Genomic DNA, 22804 nt, shown 5'->3' with positions numbered 1-22804 from the left:
AAGAATATAAATAAAATAAAGATAACTAAGATAAAGAAGAGATAGTAAGATAAATAATAAGATTAAAAAGATAAAGATAAGGAAGTCAATGAGGAAAAAAGAATCATAAATGAGGTATATGGTACTTTTATATCTATGGAAGGAATGGAAGTAGGTCATCACCATCATCATCATCATCACCATCATCATCCCGTTGATCGTCAAATTTCTCAAGCAGTCTTAGTAACATCTCCATTTGTCCTAGCCCTGAGATTTTAGAAGCCTCTCTCTACTAGACCTTCCCTACGATGCCGCATTGGAGGCTCTTTCAGGGTCAGGGAATGAGACCCAGCATTGTTACTGGTTTGGGCATATGATTGCACCATGGGGAGTTTGTGAGGTTCTCCCATGTGGGCAGGAAACTCTTGGTAGCTTGCCAGGTTCTCCCAGAGGGAGAAATAGGCTATAAAATGTCTTCCAGGAGCTTGGTTGTAAGTCTCTGGCTGTTGGCTGTTGGGATTACACGGCGCCAGGGGGCAGTCCCTGGGTGTGACTGCTTAGCTACTGGAAAATGGGAAATCTGGGTGGAAGAGGCCCAGTCCCAATCTGAGCAGGCTTGGAGGTCTCAGCCCTGGGTCCCACACACCTGGGTTCCTCTGCCGGTTCCTTCATATGTGAGGCTCCTCTGAATGTGTGGAGATGGGCCTTGAGCATGGCTGTGGCTAGGCTTTGGAAGTCTTCGGCCGCAGGAGCCCTGCTCAGGGCGGAGAGGGAAGCTGGAGCCCACCCACTCTGAGGTAGGCCATATCAAAATTTATAATTTCAGTCTTTAATGCAGTACTTAGTTGAGATTAAGGACAAAAATAAAGCACTTAAAATTTTGCTTTTAAAAATTGCATAACTTGGGACCGGAGCGGGTAGGGCGTTTGGCTTGCACGCAGCCAACCCGGGTTCGATCCCCGGCATCCCATATGGTCCCCCAAGCACCGCCAGGAGTAATTCCTGAGTGCAAAGCCAGGAGTAACCCCTGAGCATCGCTGGGTGTGACCCAAAAAGCAAAAAAAAAAAAAAAATTTGCATAACTTGATCTCCATTGAAAAACAAAACAAAGTTTTAAAACTCTTAAATTCTTTCTAGGAACAATTGAATAGCCACTATATAATTCAGAGAATGGAAATAGATTTAAAGTTTGACAAATCATTTCACACTTCATTTAATCATGATTCTGACACAAAACACAAATCTAAGGGATCATATTCTCATATTTTAGTTCAAAAACTCCTAGTCTTTGAGATACTTTGCCAAAGCTAAAATATTTGGAAGATAGATTTGGTTAATCAATAAAATATAACTCACTCATACTAAGCATAAACTCATTAAGAGTATCTAACAAGTTCTATTCTAAACTAAATATGCTTAACTCAGAATATGCATATGTATTTTATTGCAAAACTCTTATTTAACGTTTATTGCCAAACTGACTTTTTAAGAACCATACATTGGTTGAGATATAGAAATAAATATAGACCCAATTCATTTTAATAAATGACTACTAAAACTCTATAATAGCAAATTGTGAAGCTAAGATTAAAAGCACATTTAAATAAAAAACAAAATGAAATAAAATCACCAGATAAAAGAAGTTATTAAATATTATTTACCCCAAAGGTAGATAGGAGTGGAATGATTTCTAATTTATATGAATTCTTTCCTAATAGCAAGTACAGATCTGTACTTTTTTAATGGAAAATATTAGAACTGTTTAAAAATGTCATCCAATAGACCTTACACTAATAGTATAAGAATGTCTTCTTATAACTTATGTATATGATTACTAAAGATTGTATGTTGCAAGGATGATTAATTTAACACATTCCCCTAAATGAAATAATGTCCATTGATTTTCACCTGCAATATTTTTTCTATAATTTCTTACATTGTAATTTTGACCCATTGTCTTTATTTCCTTATATATACAGACCATATTGGTAATACAATATTGATTGAAACTTGCATAAGCTCAAGGTTATATAGGTTTCATTTGGTTCTAATCCTACAGTAAATTTTTTTATCCTTACTGATTGGGAAAGTATTAGATAATATGAAACTCTCAAGGGTTTGCTCTCTTTTTAAAGTGTATGCTGGTGGGAATTAGTTCTCCAGTATGTATGTTTGACTTATTTAACTTATTGCTGGTGTGTGCTATAGTCCACATAGTTGTTGTTGTTGTTTTTAATTTTTATTATGTTTAAGGTCACATGTCTGCGGTAGTATTAAAGTTTGTGGTATTTTGCTACAAAGTTACTTCACTTCACCACCATTAGAGTGTCCATGAATCAGCCCACTGTCCTAGAATCTGTCCCCTCTGATCTGATCTCTATTCCCGTCACTCTTACCCCACTGTTGGTTAATTAATCCAAGTTTCCAAGTTTTGTAATCCAAGGCCAATCTTTGTCTCTCTCTATTCCACAGATGAGTGAGATTATCAGATGTTTGTTTTCTCTCTGATTTATTCCACTTAAAGTAATCCCTTCCAATTTCATTCATGTGGAAGCAAACTGTGAGATTTTTTAGATAGTTTGAATGCACATCTGCTTTGATTCAGAAAAAACTCACTAAAGTGCTATGCTTTTAAGTTCCTCGGGGTTTTTTGTTTTATTGCAGTGATCTTTAAAATAGATGGCCACAAATGGGTATTCATGTAAAACTAAGTTACATTAAGGAAGAAATGGCTATGAATGTGTTTTGAGAATTCAGTTTAAGCTCATTATTATATTGACTATAATTATGTAAAAATATAAATGTATGCACAGCAGAGATTCTGTTTCCTAGACTACATATAGATTTAAAAACAGGTATTTTTTTAAAGCTTTGCAAGATGTAAAATCCACGTGTTAAAAAAATAAACACTGATTTTGTGATACTAGTTATAATTAAGATATTAAAATAATCTTTAATACTATTTTAAGATTAATATTTATATCTGAAAGCATAGCATTCTAATGATAAATTTGAGTTACCTAAGTTAGAAAGCTATACAAATCATATAAATCATACATAAATATATGTATGATATATTTAAAGCATACATATAGCTAATCTTTTAAAAAATTGCAACTGAAATCTTTTAATTCAAGTATTTTAGTAACAAATATTCTTTGATTAAACAAGACTGAAGAATGATAGTGATATTTAGCCCAGAAATGGTGCTTGTTCTTGATCTTTGATCTTTTTTTCTTTTTCTTTTTTTTTTTTTAATCTTACTACATGACCAGGAATTAGTTGTCAGTTTCTGTAAATGACAACAATGAACATTCCAAAGGTCAAGTCCTATCAGCAGAACTGTTCTTAGTTAAAGAGTGCGAGTTTGCCTTACCGATTGCCTAACTCTTCTTTCTGGATTCTCCAGTGACTGCCCATATTTCTAGTTCCGGTGTAGTTGAAAGCTGCAGAATTGAGAAATGATTGGAAAGAATTAGGGTTACATCAATTCATGAATCCTTTTCCACACCTAATAACTTTGCTAACAAATCAGTGGCATGGGGAAATGACACTATTTTCTTAATTGCCTTGTTTTTCTCCATTTCCTTGAGCCTAATAATTCTTTTTCAAGTGAATCTTAAGATTTTATAACACTGTTAGGTATTTCCTATCTTCACATTTGACTCATTTTTGTACTTCCATGTATTTTATCTTGAGATTTGAATATAAATAACAAATTTACTACTTCATTCATTGAAGATTTATGTTCCTGAAGTTTCACTTACTATTTACTTATTTAATTCTCAAAATAACTGAATGAAGTTAATATTATTACATTCACTTTCCATTTGAGGGACATGAAGCTTAAAGGGCTTAAGCAAAATAATTTGTTTGTATTTAAGCAACTTTTAAGTTAAGTGATTATTAATTCAAGGTATTATTATGAGCAGCAGCATTATAAATTTACTACAGATTTTACATCATTTATTGCAGATTTTATAAAGGTCTTTGTATATTTGTGTTTGTAGGCTATGGTGTTTTATTCTTATTCATGTCTTTAACAAGTAGCACACGAACAAGTAGGACTACTAAACCATCAACATATGTGTGTATAGAAATAAAACTTGACTAATTTTTATAGCATAAGGTTATCCTTTAATTTTTTTAATTGAAGTTACATTGTTTACAACTCTGTAATTAATTCTACATCTCCGTATTTTACATCATGGTCTCCATCAAAAGTCTAGTTTTTGTTCACCAAGCATTTGCTCTTCTTTATCCATTTTGCTTACCTTTCTTGATTTAGATTTTGGGGGGAGCCCTGTGGGAGGCTGCACACCCAGCAATGTTCAGGGATTATTCCTGACTCTGTAGTAAGGAATTACTACTAGCAGTGCTCAGGGGACCATATGGGATGCTGGAGGTTTTGGCCATGTGCAAGGCAAGCACCCCATTCTTCCATTTTGATTTATTTAAGTAATAATTATAAATAATTTATAGCATCTATCATATAATTATTTTCAATAACTATTTTATTATATTTAAATTTTATGGGTATTGCAATGGAGAGTATGAAGAATAGCATATTCATTTATAATTTTTCATTCAAAGCATTATATTACAAATAAATGTGAGTATCTTTCAGGTAATAGTTAATGAAAAGGTAAGTAGAATGATATGTGGCATTTGCCTTATTTTTATATCTTCATTGCAGTGACTTGTTAAACTAACTTTAAGACGGGGATAAATTTAATAATCACCCATTTTATTACGATTCATCACCAAAACTGAACATTTAAAGTAAATCTTTTTAATTTAATTTTGATTTACCATTGACTTCATGATACTATATGCATTGTGGGGTAGAACTTACAGTTCCGTATCTGCATTTATAGTAACACACACACACCAGCACTGTTCAGTGCCAGCTCATTTTTAAACAATTTCTTCTGTTCATCTTCTCTACTTCCTTTTCCCTTTCATATTTTTCATTATTTTTGTTGTCTTCTGCCAGTTCTTTTCACTTCATTTGTACTCAACATGAGTGAAAATGTCCAGTTGTCCTTTCATTTCCTAACTTACCCCATTTAAATGGATTACCTCAGGTTGTTTTCATTTATGTCTCAAAATAGACTAGATCATTTTTATTGGGGTGAGGGGGATGTTTACAAAAATGCGCCACACACATTTATGCTCAAGTTTAACTCTTGGCTCTGTGCTCAGGGGTCACTCACTCCTGGTAGTACTCAGGGTTGTGTTGGAAATTGAACCCTGGGCTACTGTGTGCAAGGCAAGAGCCTTATCTACCACACAGTCTCTCTGACTCTCACGTGATCTTTTTAATAACAAGCTAGTTCTCTAATGTTTGTTTGGGGCCACACCCAGCAGCGTTTGATTGATTATTGATATACGGGGCTAAATAAATGCCATTGCATTTGTTACTTTCTGGCTGTTTTGTATTTTTGCAGTTTCTTTTTTGATGAATTTTCGCCTCTTTTTTTTTTTTTTTTTGTATGAGTTTCTCCCAGTTTCTTCAAATTTTCTTCTGCCTGCTGCAGGTTATTTATTTTTCGGTTATTTTCTTAAGGTTTGAATCGGAATGTCTGTACTTAAGATAGTCTTTATCATCTCCCCCTGGCTATATTTTTGCTAAACAGATTCTGTCCTAAAATATTTCTCCTTTTATGTTTGTATCTCATTTTATTTATTTATTTTAATCAAGTCACCATGAATTGCACTATAGCACTGTTGTTCTGTTATTCATCGATTTGCTCAAGCAAGCACCAGTAACATCTCCATTGTGAGACTTGTTACTATTTTTGGCATATCCAATATGCCATGGTTAGCTTGCCAGGCTCTGCCGTGCGGGTGGGATACTCTCGGTAGCTTGTTGGGCTCTCCGATAGGGACAGAGGAATCAGAGCCATGTCAGCTGTGTGCAATGCAAATGTCCTACCCGCCGTGCTATTGCTCCAGCCCATGAATTGCAAGATTACAAAGATTCCAACACCAGTTCTTCAGCAGTGCCTGTGGCCTTCACCAATGTGCCTAGCCTGTCCCTGTGGCAGGACCTTTTCCCCAACCCTACTGTCCTTGTGTCCTCATGTTTTCTTCTCTAACTTATCCTTTCCCAACCCTTGCCACCACAGCAATCTTCCTACTGAAGATCAAGCCTCCTTCTTTTTGATTCTATTGCCGTTGGGCATTTGATACTCTTTCATGAGGCTTCTTTATACCTCCCATATAAGAGATATCATTTTGAGTCTGTTCCTCCCCCTCTGGGTGATTTCACTGAACATGATGCTCTCCAGATTTATCCACATTGCAGCAAATTGCATGACTTTACCTTTTCTTAAGGGTGAGTAGTAATCCATTGTGTGTATGTACCGTAGATTCTTTACCCAGGCATCTATTCATAGGAATTTGGGTTATTTCGATATTTGGGTTATTGTGCATAGTATTATGGTGGCTAATAGTAAACATTCATATGTCTTTTCTGCTTTGTGCTTTTGGACCCTCGGAGTATATTCCCAGGAGGGAAATTGCTAGATCATATGGAAGCTTAATCATATGGAAGGTTTTTTTAGGTATCCTCATATTGTTTTTCAAAAAGACTGGACCATTTGATATTCCCACCAGCAGTTAATGAGGGTCTCTTTTCCTCACATCCTTACCAACACTGGTTGTTGCTCTTTTGGTGAGTGACAGTCTTTGTGTTGTGAGGTGATATTTCATTATTGTTTTGATTTGCATATCCCTGATGATTAGAGACATAGAGCATTTTTATATGCTTTTTGGCCATTTGTATTTATTCTTTAAAGAAGTTCCTTTTTATCTCTTCCCATTTTTTGATAGTTGAATTTTTTATAGAATTTTAACAGTGCTTTATATATTTTGCATATTTACCTTTTGTTGGATGAGTGGAAGCAAATAATTTCTTCCAGTCAGTGTGCTGTCTTTGTATTCTAGTCAACATTTTCTTTGAGGGGCAGAAGCTTCTTAGTTTAATGTGGTCCCATTTGTTTATCTTTGCTTATACTTGCTGAGTCAGTGGCATTTCATCCTTAAAGAAGTCTCTAGCATCAGTGGCATCATGGATTTGGTATGACATGTAGGTCTTGAATTCATTTTAATTTGACTTTTGTGCCTGGCATTAGAAAGAGATCGGGGTGTTTTTTTTTTTTTTTGCATATGATCAACCAGTTATATTCTTATTCATCTTCTTATTTATGTTTGTGATTCTGTATTGCTATTTAGTACCATAGTCAAAGTTTTATTCTTTTTGTTTTCTTGTTTTGTAATAGAAATCATATTGACATTCCTTGCAGTCTTCTATGGTGGTGAAATTTTTCTTTAGTTTTATTTCTCCATTTTGTTTGAATGATAATTTTACATGTTAAAAAGTATTATTGACTGGAAGTTTTAATCCTTTAGACTACGGATATAGCACAGTGGGTAGGGCATTTGCCTTGCACATGGTCGACCCAGGTTCGATTCCTCCATCTCTGTCGGAGAGCCCGGCAAACTACCAAGACTAACACACCCTCACAGCAGAGCCTGGCAAGCTAACCATGGTGTATTCGATATGCCAAAAATAGTAACAACAAATCTCACAATGGAGACGTTACTGGTGCCTGCTCCAGCAAATCGATGAACAACGTGATGACAATGCTAAAACAGGCTTATTCCTTGCTTACAGTTCCTGCTACAAATGTGATTACTGCCCAATTTGGGCTGCCTTTGTATCACACATTTTTCCCTAGAATTTTTTGTTGTTTTATTAATTAATTTCTTATTTTGCTGTTTTAGGGCCATGCTTGGCTGTACTCAGGGTTTATCTCCGCCTCTTGATTCAGGGATCACAGGTGGAGTGCTTGGGGAACCATACAGGTTGCCAGGGATTGGATCTGAATCAGCTGAGTGCAAGGCAAGCACTCTGTGCACTGTACTCTTTCTCTGGCCCCTTACCATTAAATTTCAATAATTTAATAATTTTATATTTTTGTGCTTATCTTTTCTTTTTGCATTTAGAAGTGTGACTGTCCTGTTAACTCCTTGTATTTCAGAAGTTAGCTCTTTCCTTAGGTTTGAAAAGTGCTCAATTATTATGCATTTGAAGAGACACTTTGCTCCATGCTTTCTTTTCGCCATTTGGTATACCCATTAGTATTGTGTTTCCTTTTCTAATGGAGTTTCCTTTTCTAATGTGTTTCCTTTTCTAATAATTCTCATGAGGTTTCATCATTTATCCTTAATTTTATTTCTCTTTTTTTCACCATTGAGTCATTACTAGAGTTTCATCTTCATTATTCTTTCCTCTGTGATATTGAGTCTATTTGTTATACTTTCCACAGGTTTTGTGTCATTGTTGTGTTTTTCATAGCCAGCATCTCTATTTGGGACTTTATTTCTAACTTCAATCTTTGAAGAACTTGCTCTGATCCCATATTTCCATTCTTATTTCATTTAAGTTGTATTATATGTATGTGTATATCTGATTTGTTTTCTCATAATAGTTTTTTATAAATGCACTGTCTATTAAACTCTTGTTTCATATCCTGAAGTTCTCAGGATGTGATTTAGAAGTAGAATACAGGTGTGGCATGCTTGGTGCCCTTTGTTCTATTCCTGGCACTTTATGTATGGATGTGTGTATTTATACATACTTCTTGACAATTTTCTCATTCATTTTATTGCTAGACTTAATTTTGGCATTTGCTTTGATTTCTTTCATAGGAGTTACTCTGACTCTGATTTGAACTTCTGTTTTGCTCGTATTATTTTTAATACTTTGGGTGGGAGATGGAAGAAGGACCTACCTGGCAGTGGCTGTATTTCAGTCTCTGGCCCTGATGAGGAAGCTCAATCTAAGTATGCTGTTCTTGACTGTTCCTCTCCTCAACACCTAGACCTATTCTGAGTTCAGTGTAGTTCCAGATCTTTCTAGGTTTGGCCATAGGTATTTGCTGCCTCTGGAGATTACTGTCAAGATTATCTTGACCTGATTTTCAGTTGTTGGTTCTCCTCCCTGAACTAAGCTGTGTGGCAGGTTTTCCTAGCCTGAAGCTTAGTCCTAATGGTGCACGCAATAATGGGAAGCCCTTTCTGACTGCTATACATATATGGGCTGGAGCGATAGCACAGCGTTTAGGGCATTCACCTTGTCTGCCACCGACCTGGGTTCGATTTCTCTGCCCCTCTCAGAGAGTCTGGCAAGCTACGAAGAGTATCTCACCTGCAGGGCAGAGCCTGAAAAGCTACCCATGGGGTATTTGATACCAAAAACAGTAACAAGAAGTCTCACAATGGAGACTTTGCAGGTGCCCCCTTGAGCAAATCCATGAGCAATGGGATGATACAGTGACTGACAATGATACATATTTGCTAACAACCACTGGCTTTTGTCTGGTCCCATCTCCTTATCTGAGGCAGAAAGGTGAATCCTTCCCTGCTCAGTGAAGAGCTTGCTGGCCACCTTGAGCTCACTTTCCTGGCTTGGATTTCTGCTCTGCTGACTGAGCTGTTGATTTTGATCAGCTGCAGAGCACTGATTGCACAGAGGGCCTAAGACTCAGCTTGTTTTTTCCCTGTCTGCTAAAGTTAACGGGGGGCGGGGCTAGTAACAGTACCCATCTACTGGAAACGAAAGTGTCTTTCCCTCCTTAGTGAGGAAGCTCACTGGGTCTGGGAGAATTTAGTGCACCCAAGAGTTCTGACAGCCCCTGCTTGCTGGAGAGCTGATACTAGAGAGCTCTGAAGTTCTTGACCTTGCCTCAAGTAACTGGACTTCCCATTTTCTTGGTGTTTCCCACCATCACCAGGAACTTGCGGATACTTACCTTCAAAAATGGAGGTGCTTGGATTGAACAGGTATTGGTCAATGAGAAACTGATTAGGCGTGTTTGCAATAGTCTCTCCTTGAAGGAATCTTTCCCTTTTATTCTATTTCCCTGTGTTTTATTGGGAAGTTCCAGACATTTGTTAATTTAGACTGTCAGTCATAATACAGTGTTAAATTTTTTCCAAATAATTGTAATAATAGCAATAAATATCTGATGCTGGTCATTTAAAAATTTTTGCGATAATCAGCAGTGAAGAATTTGGGCCGCTCCGGCGGGCATCGCCAGCTGGAGATTGCTCCTCGACCTCATACCAGGCCGACAACACGGGGGGAAGGGGCAGACAGAGAAGCTACAGCTGGCACGCCTTCTCCTGATAGAGCCCCGGCGACACTGAGCAGCTACTAACATGGCTCCGGTATGCGGGACTGGGTCACCTCCAAACCGCGCAGGCCCCTTATGCGGCTGCACGACCTTCCCTGATGTACAAAATATATGCTCAGGAATGCCTCCCCCACCCCTGAGCGTCCATTATCCCAGATGCACAGAAACCAATCTCAGAACGCAGCGGCTGCTGGCAGATATAATCCTTTTGATACCGGCAGCTCCTTGCAGAATATCTCCAGACTGAGAACTAAGCCTCGGCCCCATGCCTGCCCTGGAGGGGAAAGGTTTTTCTCTCTCGCCTTTTCCTTGCTTGGGGGAAAGGGCGTGGTGACCGCCATATTATAAAGACCACTAATGAGAAATTCAAGCTTGCAATGATCCAATTTCTGGAAGAAATTTCCCTGGACTTAGTTGCTAAAATACAGAAATCCAAAACCGCGCGACATCATATCTCTCCACAGCAGGTCTGTCTCTAGTGAGGAACTCCTAATAATAATAGTGAGTTTTTTGTGAAATATTGAATGTAACCAAAGTAAGAGAAAGTAAAGTGAAATTTATCATTTACACAGGAGGTGAGGAGGAATGGGAGGTATAGTGGGGTTTTTAAGGTGGTGGAATATGTGTTTCAGCATTGTATAACTGAGACTTAAGCCTGAAAGAATTGTAATTTTCCAAATGGTGATTCAATTAAAAAAAAAAAAGAAAAGAAATAAAATTCTTCATTCAAAAAAAAATTTTTTGCATTATTGAGTTTTATCCTAGTTTCAGTTCAATTCAAATTAAATACTTAAACTTACTTGTTTTGACTAAAAAGATTTTAGATTTTATTTATTTTTTTAAGATTTATTTTTTTAATGTTCAGGGAAAATAGGAATTTTTGGTTATGAATGTGTTGTATTTGAGCATATTCTTAGATTTAGTTTATCAGATAAACTAAGCTAACTTAAAGATGTAGACTCAAAATAATAATTAACTGAAATTCATCTGTTATGATGATAAAAAAGATAAGTTTTTGTTTAATAACAATGCCAGATTATTGCGAATGAAAGAAGATAGATATCTATATTAAAATATATTATAATATTTAAATAACTTCAAATCTTTATGGAGCATTTTGTAGCATTCAAAAATGTTATCAAAATATTAAACATAAGTGAAATATTTTTTAAAAATTTATTTATCTATTTTTTAAGGGTACAAGTTACAGATTTATACATTTTTGTGCTCATGTTTTCCCCATACAAAGAGCAAGAACCCATCCCTTCACCAGTGCCCATTTTCTACCACCAGTAAACCCAGCATCCCTCCCACGCTCCCCAGTCCTGTCTCCCCACCTCCCACACACTGCCACTATGGCAGGGTATTCCCTTTTGGTCTTTCTCTGTGATTAGGTGTTGTGGTTTGCAATAAAGGTGTTGCATGGTCATTGCGTTCAGTCTCTATTCTACATTCGGCACACATCGCCCTTCCCCCGCATGACCTCCAACGACATTTTACTTGGTGTTCCCTTCTCTGAGTTGCCCAGAATGAGAGATCAGCCTCCAAGCCACGGAGTCAACACCCTGGTATATATTTATCCTATTCTTGGGTGTTAGTCTCCTAGCCTATTATTCTATATTCCACAGATGAGTGCAATCTTTTTATGTCTGTCTCTCTCTCTTTCTGACTCATTTCACTTAGCATGATACTTTCCAGGCTGATCCTAAGTGAAATATTTTTGCATAATCCAAAAATGAAAATATTTTAATATGCTACCTCTCCTGTGCTCCAAAATCATTAAATAAGGTAATGAAGTTGTGTATTTAGCTATCTTGAAGATGCACTTTTCCAGTCCTTTGTTAAAGAAACAGTCATTGTTTAGAAGCATAGATTACATGCACAGTCTGAAAATGTGTTCAGATCTAATGACTGAGCAGTAATTAAAAATTTTATATTTTTATTTTCAAATCATTCCCAGCTATCTTATTTATAAACAAAATTATATGTAAGAAGTTGGCACTCTCTCTTAACATTCTTTACATGCTGTACATAGACTTTCCATAACTGTTATTGAGGAACAAGGGTATGATGATTAAGGTGAATCAGCATAGTTTAATCTTTGTCTTTTAATTAAAATTTTCCATATCATCAAATTGTACTTTTGCAATGTGGAGACATTGTATCAGTAATTTTTTAATTGACTTATAAATTTAATTTTTATGAGTCAATGAGTTTGAAAGTCTATTGAGTAGTATGAATATTCTGACTATGGAACGTGACTTGCAAGTACAATTTGCTGCACAATTTCTTTCTAAACCATTTCATCCTTCTGGGTTTCTGAATCTTTATTTACAAGAAAAATACAGGAAACGGCAGAAGTTAATGGGAAAGTAACAAGAGTCAAAATTCTAGAGTTATGATAGGCAGATATCTAGTACCGAGAGGAATTTGTAGTCGTTCCTCCCCAAGAAATGCTTAGAAGCCCAAGCGTGCCTTCCTACTTACTGTTCTTTAAATGTGCCTGCAGTTCAATGTGATGGCCCAAGGCTGAGGAGCTGATTACTCTGTGAGACCAGAGATTACCTGATGACTCTGTGAGACTAGGGATTACCTGGGCCACCAGTGATGCTCTAGACGTGCTCAGTGGATCCAAGCCTGCACCTGGTGATGCATAAGAGACTATGTAGTACCGGGAATTGGACAGGATAAGCCACAAATGATGTCTCTTTCTGTCTCCAAGAGTAATCCTCCAACCCCTCAAGTAGCTACTCACTTTAGAAACTAGATTCTTTATGATAATTATATAACTATAATTATATAGTTTGATCCCTCTGTCCCTCTCGAGAGCCCGGCAAGCTACCAAGAGTATACCGCCTGCATAGCAGAGCCTGGCAAGCTACCCGTGGCATATTTGAAATGCCAAAAACAGTAACAAATATCACAATGGAGATGTTACTGGTGCCCACTCGAGCAAATCAATGAACAACGGGATGACAGTGCTACAGTACATATAGCTAGCCTAATTGACTGAATTAAGTATTATTGCATGCAATGTTTACTAACTATAACCTCAATGAGACTCAGGTAAATCATTTGATTAGTAAATACTTAAATGTAGCATATTTAATTTAGATGTTCACTTTTAAAATATGTTAATGAAATAGAAAGTATAGATATGAGACTAAACATGTTTTATATGTTTATTTGATGACATAGAATGATAAATTTTAACAAAATTTACTTTGCTTAATGCACTGTTGCACTGTCGTCCCATTGTTCATCAATTTGCTCGAGCGGGCACCAGTAACGGTTCCATTGTGAGACTCGTTGTTACTGTTTTTGGCATATTGAATATGCCACTGGTAACATGCCAGCCTCTGCCATGTGGGTGGGTTACTCTCAGTAGCTTGCCCGGCTCTCCAAGAGGGATGGAGGAGTCGAACCTAGGTCAGCTGCGTTCAAGGCAGACGCCCTACCCATTGTGCTATCGCTCCAGTCCACTTTGCTTAATATATTAGCAAAATGAATTTCAATAATTAAGTCAATGCATTTCACATTTCCATGTTTTTCACTTATATTTAAAGTAGTATTAATTGAAACACGTGCAGGATTTATAAGTACTAGTTACTGGGTAGAGTAAAACCTACATTTCTTGCTTATTATATTTGAATACTTGAAGTTATATTGATTAAGGGATGGTGGAACAGTAGTTTTTCCAAGTATTCCTTCCTCTTCATTTCATACTAGGGTTATGGCAGGCAAGTTTTTCTGCTTTTGTTTTTTTCTTTTTCTTTCAAAACTTAGTTTTGTCTAACCAGCTGAAGGATTTGCCGACTTAAATATGAGCAATACAGATCTATGCTTGTTATATGTTGACCCTCATTCATTCACAAGTGGATATCATCTTTATGTTCTTGCCAGCATTTTCGGTGCCCTGGCAACACGAAACAGAAAAGCATTTGACTGAACAACAGCTACTCCATTCTCACCGTGCTTTCTGACAGTGGACACCGAACAATGGCAAACAAATACTAACAGTGTTTTGAAAGTGAAGGGGGATCAACAAATCAAAATGCCTATTTCTCTATATATTTCTAATGGTGAGGAGAGGAGTAAAACTTGAAGGAATTAGAGAGGTGGCTATGTGCACGTCGAGAGCAGCAGAGTTTCTGAATCAGAACTTGGCCTGTCATGTTGGTCATGTTGGAAGATGTCAGTACAGCTGTAGCAATATGAACCATGAGAAAATGAGTTGCAGACACACAGGGAGGAATCAGGGCCTGGGCCGTATGCTGTATGCAAATGAAAGAGCAGCAGCCTATATAGTCTAAGTGAAATAGTGAGTGGACTCAGAATTTTTAGTTTAGAAATAGCATCACCTGACATACAGCTTCATGCAACTATCCCTGGTACATTGACTATGCAGTGTGGGAGAAAGTTGGGGGAACAATGAAGATATCAAGGATTATAGGTAGCACTAGAAATAATTGAGAGGTAACTGTGGATTTTGTTTCTATTTTGAAGCTAGTAATAATTTTACTATTAATTCATTAATTAATGTAATAGTACCAGGGATTGAAACCCTGTCAAGTCATATACTTGATCATTGAGCCAAAGCACCTGCTTTAAAGAAATAGCCTTTTAATTAGTTAATCAATTCTCCCCTCCCTTTTTTTTTACATTGCCAATTATTGAACCCAGGGTCTCATATATGTAACCAACTGTTCTACCACTGAGCTACATCCCTAAATAAAGGGTTTGGATGTGGGTTGTGACAAAAAGATCAGTCAGAGTCGACTCTAGAAGTTTTGCCCAAACACTGAGAAAGCTGTCTTTGGCATTATCCGATGTTGAAGAGTTTAAGAGGAGCAAGTAGAAAAGAAAAGCTAGGATCAATTTGGGCTTACATATTAACTTTAACATATCTATTAAAAACCCAAGGGTGAGAATTTAGAAAGTTGCTGAAAGATACTTCATCTATAAGGAGATGATCTTAGATGAGGCCACAGCAAGGGGATTTCACATTCATTCTGAACCCAATTAAAGTGTGAGAATAATTAAGTGTGAGATTAATTAAGTGTGAGAATAACAAAGTGTGAGAATAATAAACTGTGATAATAATTAAAAGGAGGGTACAGGATTTAACCTATTATTCAAAACAATTACTTTGTCCTTGTGCTATGTAAATATTTTTGTTTCTATTGGGTGGATGGAGCAAAATTCATTCTTGTTGTTACAAGAATATTTATTGAGTTAGAATAGTGTTTATCAGAGTGGATGCTCACCCCCCAGGAATGCTAGAAATGTAGCCTCAAGTGCAGTCAGGAGTGCATTCTTTTTGTTTAAAGAGGGCAGATTTACAGGGAGATGTTGATTGATTTTTTTCTGAGAAGGGAACTGTAGCTAAATAATTTCAGGAATCTTTGATTTAGAAGATTAAATGTTAATGTTTCATAAAATATATAATAACGTTGTTATCTATGAGCATGAGTAATGACTGATTTAATAAGAAAGCAGATGGTGGAGCTATTAGAAAATTCTGAGGACTCTAAAAGTAATTCAGCCTAGTCACCTTTATTAGTCTCTTTGAAAAGTTGCGTTTTGTTTATGTATAAAATCACCAAACATGTAACAGTGTGGGAATCTTTATTTTCATATTGATTTAGAGCTCATTAAAGTATGCCACACACTTGAAGTGTGCTATTTCTATGTATTTGAAAACTCATACAATTTCTCAGATACACTAACATGGCAGTGACTAAAGGATTATTACAAGTGATTTTTAAGTGTAGATCCAACAATAGCTGGTCAGGAAAATCAAGTTTCATAGAAGACATTATGGCAAGTATTAGTATTTATATTGTTCGATAGTATGATATATTAATGTCCAAGATGGTCCCCATTTCATGTCCCACATTGGTATTGACGGTTAGCTGGCACAGCATAACTTACTCATTCTCCACTGACTGTACTGAGCTGCATAGTGGTCTTAGATTACTATGAGAATTAGGATGTCATCTTCAAGGTCTTGTAAAGTCTAGGCTCTTTAGCCCATACAGCTTCACTTTTGTGAAGAATTACAATATTGATTTACAAGAATTACAATATCTACACTTACAATATTGTATTACAATAGCACTATAACACTGTCGTCCCATTGCTCATTGATTTTGCTTGAGCGGGCATCAGTAACATCTCCATTGTGAGACTTGTTGTTACTGTTTTTGGCATATCGAATATGCTACGAGGAGCTTGCCAGGCTCTGCCACGCAGGTGGGATACTCTCGGTAGCTTGTCAGGCTCTCCGAGAGGGAACAAGGAATCAAACCCCGGTTGGCCACATGCAAGGTAAATGCCCTACCTGCTGTTCTATCGCTCCAGTCCTTGTATTACAATATTGTACAATAATTTCACTTTTATATTATTGTATTGGTCAATACATGATGTTTAGTCTACTGCAAGATTCCAGATGATGTAGGAAAATTTCACTCCTGGAGGCAGCCCAGCCTGCTATGTTATAAAGAAGAATGAGCATAAGGAGACATGATTTATTGGCATCTTTTAAACTTTCACACAATGAATTAGAATTATCTTACACTGTGATAATTTAATAACTTTTGTGAACTTGAAATTGGCATATTTAGAGTTTACTGAAAGACTGAAAATGGCTCTTCTGATTTGGTTTCATTAAAAGGAGAAATTAAAAAGCATATAGCACAATGGGAGACTTCTTGATAGGTTAAGTCCTGTTGATGTATGTTTCAGTAAGGAAATGTACATTTTATCTGTGTACAGAAATTCATTTTTAATGTTTAGTTATGCAAACTAATAAGCCTTCATCTAACATTTGAATCTTCAAAATGCACTTTATTTTTCTTTCATTATATTTTCTACTGCAGTACAAAATAATGCATACATAATTTATATCTTCAAATAAATATTTCTTAAAGAAAATGAAAAGCCTCCTCCACAGACCTGTCCATTGTTATCAAACAGTTTTGTGCCTTGGTTACATTAAGGTCTATTTGAATAGTCTTAAAATGAACTTGGCTGTTATATTACATAGGACCAGCTGAGCAAATAAACTGATCTGAGTCAACTCCTATGACCTGGCAGCTCACCCAAAATTCCTAAACACAGGGCAAGGGTAATTTTGTGGGGAAACATTTTGGAGACATGGGGTTAAGAAAAAAAAATAGAAGAACAGAAGAATATTTGCCTCAGAATGTATGATAAAAATTGTCCTCTTGTTCTCTTGTATATGTTACCTTTATACTCATGTTCTGCCTTAACAATTATTAAAGGTAGTTGAATTATGTCTTGTAATTTAAAAGAAATCTAGGAACTAAGGATGTTATCTTAAACTTAAAAAGGAATTTCTGAAAATTAAAATTTTTCTCTTCCTCACATTCTCCTTAATTGATCTCTGTATGCTTTTTGTATATAAAAATTAGAACAAATGAATGAGTATATAGAAGCATAGCAGTAATTCTGACATCTTTAAAGTGCAATAATTTACACTCATAAAATTCACTCATTTTAGTTATAAACTCCAATCATTCTATAAATATAGGTAATGCAGACTGAATCTAGTTAGAATATTTCCCATTTCTATTTTTAGTTCCAGGAAGTTAATACTTCTTTCTATCTTTTTTCCCCTAAACATTGTCTTTAAACAGAATTCTGTAATATAAAGTCATTCATATATAACTTTCTTCACCATGTTTGTCATTTATACAGTAACATGTATCATTATTTTCTTTTTCTTGGTGAATAGTATTCTATTATACACTTTTTTATGTGACAAGTCTTATATTCTTCCAATATCAATTATATATTCAAAGTATTTTTATAGTCCCACTTTTTAAAAGATTAGTTGTAGTGCTATTTGTAATGTTATTTTAATAACTTTATTTTGTGGACATATACAATTCCAGTGTTGCTCTTTTATTGTAGCTTTATAGCTTATTAAGGATAATTGACCCATTGAAAGACTCCTTTTTGAGAGTCACTTGGCCATTTTTAATCCTCAGGTCTGCAATGCTCGTATAACACATATACTATATATGAAACATATGTTTTATGCATACATGTTTATATATATGTTTTTATTAAAATTTCTGTTTCTCATGTCTAAAAAAAGAGACTAATGCTATTTGACAAGAAAACACTTAGCAATTTCTGGTCTTTGTTTTTGATGTGTCTTCAAAATATTATTTAACTCACCCATGAGATGCAGTCTGCTCATTTTACATGATGTTCAAATATGCTTTATGATATTTTGTCTCTGATTTGTTTCAATAGCCAAAATAATATTTAATCTGGTTCGTATATAAAAATCTTAACAATTTATTATATTTTACATAAAATATATTGCTAAATCTTATCTCATTTATTGAATTAATCTGTGAAATGTATTTTGGCTGTCAAAAGAATAATGGAGAAATAATGTGACCAGTTTGCAAGGTTTAATTTTAATGTATATTTGTTTCTTTAGCATTTGTGGAATTCAACATCTGGAACGAATAGGAAAGAAGCTGAATCTCTTTGACTCCCTTTATTTCTGCATTGTGACCTTTTCTACTGTGGGTTTCGGGGATGTCACTCCTGAGACATGGTCCTCCAAGCTCTTTGTAGTTGCAATGATTTGTGTTGCTCTTGTGGTCCTACCTATACAGGTAAAGATAACCATGTTACATACCATAGAAATGTGCAAGTGGTACAAAGTCAGAATTTCTATTTTTGATCTTAATATAATACTGGAAAGTTTTTTAATATTACAACAATACACTAACACACGCTATTATTATGTTTAATAAGGGTATAGCAATGTCTCAGAAATACCTCTCTGTAGGGATAAACATGGTCTTCCTAGCTTATTTTTGTTCTTGATATCCCTTCCAAACAGGCTATACATTCCTTGTATGCCAGTTACTATACAAATAGAATGTGATTTTGTGTGTTTTAAGGGTTTCTCATGTTGCGTTAATTATAGTTTCTACTTTACATAAGAATGTGGAAGAAATAACAAAGAGGACTTCCTCTTTTACTTAGCACATGAAACATGATTATATTTTACTGTACAGAAAGCAGAGACACAGCCCTCTTAGTATCTTATTATAATATAATAAGAAAATCATATTAAAATGTTTCCTTAGAAACTTAAAATCCCTGGGAGTCATTAACATTCTCGGCAGCAGTTTTATGAAGTCTGTTGTAGAATAGAGCACAGGTAATACAAATCTCTATGAGTTTCCTTTAAGGATGGATATACCTAATAATCAGTCGATATTTTGCATTGATTTTTATTTTCATGTCCAGTGATTTTCATTTATATGTGAAAAATGCATTACAGTTTGAACAGCTGGCCTATTTGTGGATGGAGAGACAGAAGTCAGGTGGAAACTACAGTCGACACAGAGCTCAAACTGAAAAGCATGTTGTTCTGTGTGTCAGCTCATTGAAGATTGATTTACTTATGGATTTCCTAAATGAATTTTATGCCCACCCAAGACTACAGGTACATTTTAATAATAGCATGTCCTGTGCTACATCATACCTGTTAATGTGGTCTCAATGTCAGTTACGTGATGGTGGCAGCTTATACTATGTAGGATTTTTTATTTTGCATTTATATTTAGAAAAGAACTACGAATATAACCAGGAACATGGAAAACATGCTAAAGGAATCCTCAGTATTTTAAGTTTCTTTCTGTATCTATGTGGAAAGGCAAATGGAATTATGTGAATGCCACTAAGAGAGGATTTATTTGAATTAAGAGAATTACTTTTTTTCCTCCCTAGCATAATGCGTATGCACTGTTTTTATGAAGCAGTGGAGTTTATACATAAAGTAGAATAAAACAATAAAAAATTCGCTTCAATATAATCTGCTTGTTTGAATAGTTCAGAATTTTATCAAATATTGTTGCTAAGAGTATGAAAATCTGCAAGTTACATTTTTTTTCTTTGGTTTCCAGGATGGTAGCCAGATCCTATTTATAGTAGCAATAAATGACCACAAATTGGACAATAACTAAGTTAAGAACATTTGGAGAAATCTTCCCACCTGTCCATAGAGAGAAATTCCACTGTTATTTCTTCTTTGCTTGGTAGTATGCCAATGTAGATTCATGTATACTTTATTTCCTATTTAATACCAACAATTTAGTTTAAACAGTAAAGGGTTCTTTAAATCTTTGTGATTTTTATTTTTTTCTATAAACTTGTATGAATAAGTTTGGCAATCCTGAGAACAAGGTGGTTCTGAATATATATAATGATGTTTTCTTTGTAAAGATACTGTTCTGGGTAATTTGAAGATAATTAAAAAATAATTATACTAAAAGTCTAATTTAAATTAATAGGTAATTGCATACTATACTATTTTATTTCATGCAAAATAATTTGCCTATTTAGTAACTATATTAAAAAATTCTTTTTAGTCTTGTGGGTCAAAACTGGAAGTGCTCAGGCTTTACTCATGGCTCTGTGCTCAGGGATCACTCCTGGCGAGCTTTGGGGACTCTCTGTGATTTTGGGATCAAACCTAAATGCGTCTTGTCCATGTCAAGTGTCCTACTTGCTGTGCTATCTCTCCAATCCCTCCCTAATTTTTTGCTAGTGTTTAAAAAATTATTAGTATTAAATTACTTTAGGTGTGCTCATTATAACTCAAAAACAAAGCCTATCATGGAAAATATTTTTTTTCTTTTTGGGTCACACCCGATGATGCACGGGGGTTACTCCTGGCTTTGTACTCAGGAAGTACTCCTGGTGGTGCTCTGGGGATCTTATGGGATGCTGGGAATCGAACCCGGGTCAGCCGCATGCAAGGCAAACGCCCTATCCACTGTACTATCGCTCCAGCCCAATCATGGAAAACATTTTAAATTCAAAATTTGATTAGTAATATATTTGTCTAACATTAATATTAAACATTAATAGAGAGGATTATTAGAGTCCCAAAATTATATATATACCTTTTGTCATTGCCAAGGATGGATTTTTGAAAGGGTCACACCAAGACCTCCTCCTGGCCGTACCCAGAGGTCACTCCTAACTGTGATCTGGGGACTATATGCAGTGCCAGGGATAAAACTAGGGTTACTCCATGCAATGCAAGTGCATCACCCCCTAAGCTATGTCTCTTGCTTCATGGATAAATATGATTTGAAATGGAAAAGTACTATTTATGAGAGATTTTAAGTCTTATAGATTATTACTTTAAGCTCTTTCTTTGTATGTGTGTTGTGTGAGGGGTTGTGTGGAGAGACACACTCAGTGGTACTCACGCTTACTTCTGGCTCTGTGCTTAGAGAGCACTTCTGGCTCGGCTCCAGGGTCCGTTTGGGGTGCTGGGGACTGAACATGGATCGGCCATGTTCAAGGCAAGCACCTTACCCACTGTACTCTTGCTTCAGTTCCTATTTTAAGCTATTTCATCTCTAGCAGTACATTCTTATTTTTACTGAAGGACCAATGTATTAAAATATTTCTGTCTTTATTCTATCAATATTTTAAATTTCATCCAGATATTCATCATGACATTTTCGGTTTCCTGTTTATATTAATGGTATAAATAACAGCTATAATTGTATTCTAAAAGTAATGACATGAGGGGTTAGGCATGTGGTCCATGTTCAAGGGCAGAGCATATATCTTGCGTGTGTCGATTCCTGGGTTTGATCACGCTATGACACAGCCATCTGAGTATTTGTTCATCACTGGTATGTGTGGCTCTGGTGTTCCTGAGCACCACTGTGTGAGCAATATTGGACCAACCCCTGCCAGGAGTGATATCTACAATAATAATTTTTTAAGGAAATAATTGAATAAAAGTAACAAGTTAAAGCATGAATTAAATTTAAGCACATTGTCAATGCAATATATATTTTAGAAGGTCTAACTTATAATTGTCAGCTTCCTTTGTAATTCTAAAATTGCTGAATAGATCCTGTGATTACCCTTTTTATATGGCACCTAATAATACTAAAATAGGACAGGAAACCGTGTCAATGTGCCTCTGTTATGTTTAGTATTGTTTTCTACTATTTACATATGTGCAGGTTTGAAATGCAAAGTTTCATTTAGTAACAAGGAATTTCAGATTATTATACACCAAAGTGTTCTTAAACATTCTGTTTAGTTATGAAATATCAAACAAAACATCATGTGTTTCTATCACATTGCCCATTTTGTTTTGAATAGGATTATTATGTGGTGATTTTGTGTCCGACTGAGATGGATGTGCAAGTTCGAAGGGTCCTACAGATTCCAATGTGGTCACAGAGAGTCATTTACCTTCAAGGTTCAGCTCTTAAGGACCAGGATCTCTTGAGAGCCAAGTAGGTATCACTCTGTTTGCCCATCATGCAGCGTCTCAGCATCTTTTTCCCTCCATCAAATTTGGCAACTTTCATTGTTTTAATATACATTTCAGTATTTTTAAATACAGAGTTTTTGCCTGATCCTCTTCTGGTCAAATGGAAAGGTTAAAAATATAGAATTAGTGTCTTCCCTCCTCTTTCTTCATGTAAGACTGTTCAGCCAACTGTGTCCACTGAACACCAGAAATATGGCATGGTATAATTATTTCAAGCAGCCACAGTTAAGTGGAGTTAACTAGACTCATTGTT

General features: G+C 35.7%; 1 protein-coding gene across 2 annotated transcripts in view; it reads left to right on the top strand.

Annotated features, from left to right (window-relative positions):
* Positions 1-22804, top strand: part of KCNT2 (potassium sodium-activated channel subfamily T member 2) — a 368079-nt gene that overhangs the window by 160376 nt on the left and 184899 nt on the right. For both annotated transcript variants that reach the window (XM_055144870.1, XM_004619919.2), the window contains exons 9-11: positions 18664-18844; positions 19522-19686; positions 22377-22513. In XM_055144870.1, the coding sequence (XP_055000845.1) occupies positions 18664-18844; positions 19522-19686; positions 22377-22513 (483 nt within the window). The remainder of the gene's footprint in view (positions 1-18663; positions 18845-19521; positions 19687-22376; positions 22514-22804) is intronic.

This window comes from Sorex araneus, chromosome 7 (genome assembly GCF_027595985.1).
Source record: "Sorex araneus isolate mSorAra2 chromosome 7, mSorAra2.pri, whole genome shotgun sequence".
NCBI classification, from domain to species: domain Eukaryota; kingdom Metazoa; phylum Chordata; class Mammalia; order Eulipotyphla; family Soricidae; genus Sorex; species Sorex araneus.
Note: the sequence above shows the minus strand (reverse complement) of the source record. Positions and strands in the feature narration are given on the sequence as shown.